Genomic DNA, 1,677 nt, shown 5'->3' on the forward strand with positions numbered 1-1,677 from the left:
CAAGTAGAAAACTGTGACAAAAACAATGATTATAGAATTATAATTATATCAGAATAGATCACGATCTGAAAACTGTGACCTAAGATAAAAAAAATTGACAAAAAATTTATGATTATGGTTTTTATTAATTATGATCGTGGTCTTAAAATATAACCATACACTAAAAATGTTGTAGTACTCTAAAAGAGGAAAAATACTTAAATGTAAAATAATAGTTAAAAATTAGAAGATTATATAACTTACTATATCTGGAGACCATTTTACTGATTCCAGCATCTTCAATTCTATAACAAACCTGTATGATTAGAAATAAAAGAAATGTTGAGGATTTTAAATTTAGAAACACAAGTTACCTTGCATTATATTTCATCTAAAATTTTAAACTAGAATATAAAAAAGGATACACTTCAAGAATACTGATTAAGAATCCAAAAAGACCAAGCATGAAAACTACTTCAACACGATCTTTATGTTTAACACAGAATTCCTGCGACACATAGAAAGGCAACCGAGTCCTATCAGGTTAGAAAATTAAAATATATTATTTGAAATAAAGTTTGAGTCGAATTCAATTTTTGTGATATTAGACTCCAAATAATAATTTAAGCAAACAATTGTCATCTTGTATTTATATGAGGAGTGATAGGGTTAGTAATTTTTGTGATTTGTAGCTATCAAATAGTCATCAATGATGATTTTAATGGTGTGAAATTGGTGTGAGATTTCATCTAATGACTTACTTTTCTTTGCTGATTACATGCTGATCAGAATTTAATAAAATTATTGGCCCTAGACTTTTTCTGTTTATATATATAGTTAGGGTTGATAAATGTTAGATATTATTTGGTTATACATATTCTCATATCTATATAAGATTTGCAACGAGTTATATGACTAATAAATCTCTTAGAATTGAATTAGTCTAATTTAATTTCATAATAAGGATACTTCATAATTAGAGAATAAAAATAGGCCAAGTTTATACCTATAATTTGTTAGAATCTATTTAATATATTAAAATTGGGTTTTTCCCAAGTTAATAAGGGTGATGTGTCAATCTCTCGTGAGTTTGTTTTCCTTTCAAAACGAATGAAATTTTTCATCTATTTTAAATTATTTTATAAAAAATACCTTTATTATAATTATATTATTATATTATAATTAATATTTAATGAATAATATATAATTATACTAATTTAGGAAATATCTTTATTATAGTTATATAAAATCAATATTTAATGTATTATTAAACTACTTATCAATTATAATGCATAATTACTGTACATAATAACAAATTGCCTTAATAGTAATTAATTTACATATTTATTTTTGTTTTACTAAGGTCTATAAATAGTATTTTCCTGTCGTACATGAATCTAAATTTGAGAGTCAGCTCATAATTTTATATTTAGTATTTTTTTTACTACTTCATAGAATAAGAATGTATTCTTCGTTTTTTATTGAAGTTGATCATTTTAAGGTACAATTTATAATTTTTTATAATATTTTTCATATACTCATCATATGATATTATTCTTTTGATAATTTTTTATTTGTTGTTATTCTAAGTTATTCTTATCGTCTAATATTTAAGTTCGATTGTCTTTTGCCACAATCGTTTACAATGCATCACATCCATGAAATACCTCATCGAGTTGTCTTCACTGATTCGGGTTC

At 23.8% G+C, this 1,677-nt stretch overlaps 1 protein-coding gene across 2 annotated transcripts in view; it reads right to left on the minus strand.

Annotated features, from left to right (window-relative positions):
* The window catches only part of LOC107493734 (uncharacterized), a 32,897-nt gene that overhangs the window by 3,496 nt on the left and 27,724 nt on the right, over positions 1-1,677 (minus strand). For both annotated transcript variants that reach the window (XM_016114791.3, XM_016114789.3), the window contains exons 6-7: positions 405-487; positions 244-295 (exon numbers count right to left, since the gene is read on the minus strand). In XM_016114791.3, the coding sequence (XP_015970277.1) occupies positions 244-295; positions 405-487 (135 nt within the window). The remainder of the gene's footprint in view (positions 1-243; positions 296-404; positions 488-1,677) is intronic.

This window comes from Arachis duranensis, chromosome 6, assembly GCF_000817695.3.
Source record: "Arachis duranensis cultivar V14167 chromosome 6, aradu.V14167.gnm2.J7QH, whole genome shotgun sequence".
NCBI classification, from domain to species: domain Eukaryota; kingdom Viridiplantae; phylum Streptophyta; class Magnoliopsida; order Fabales; family Fabaceae; genus Arachis; species Arachis duranensis.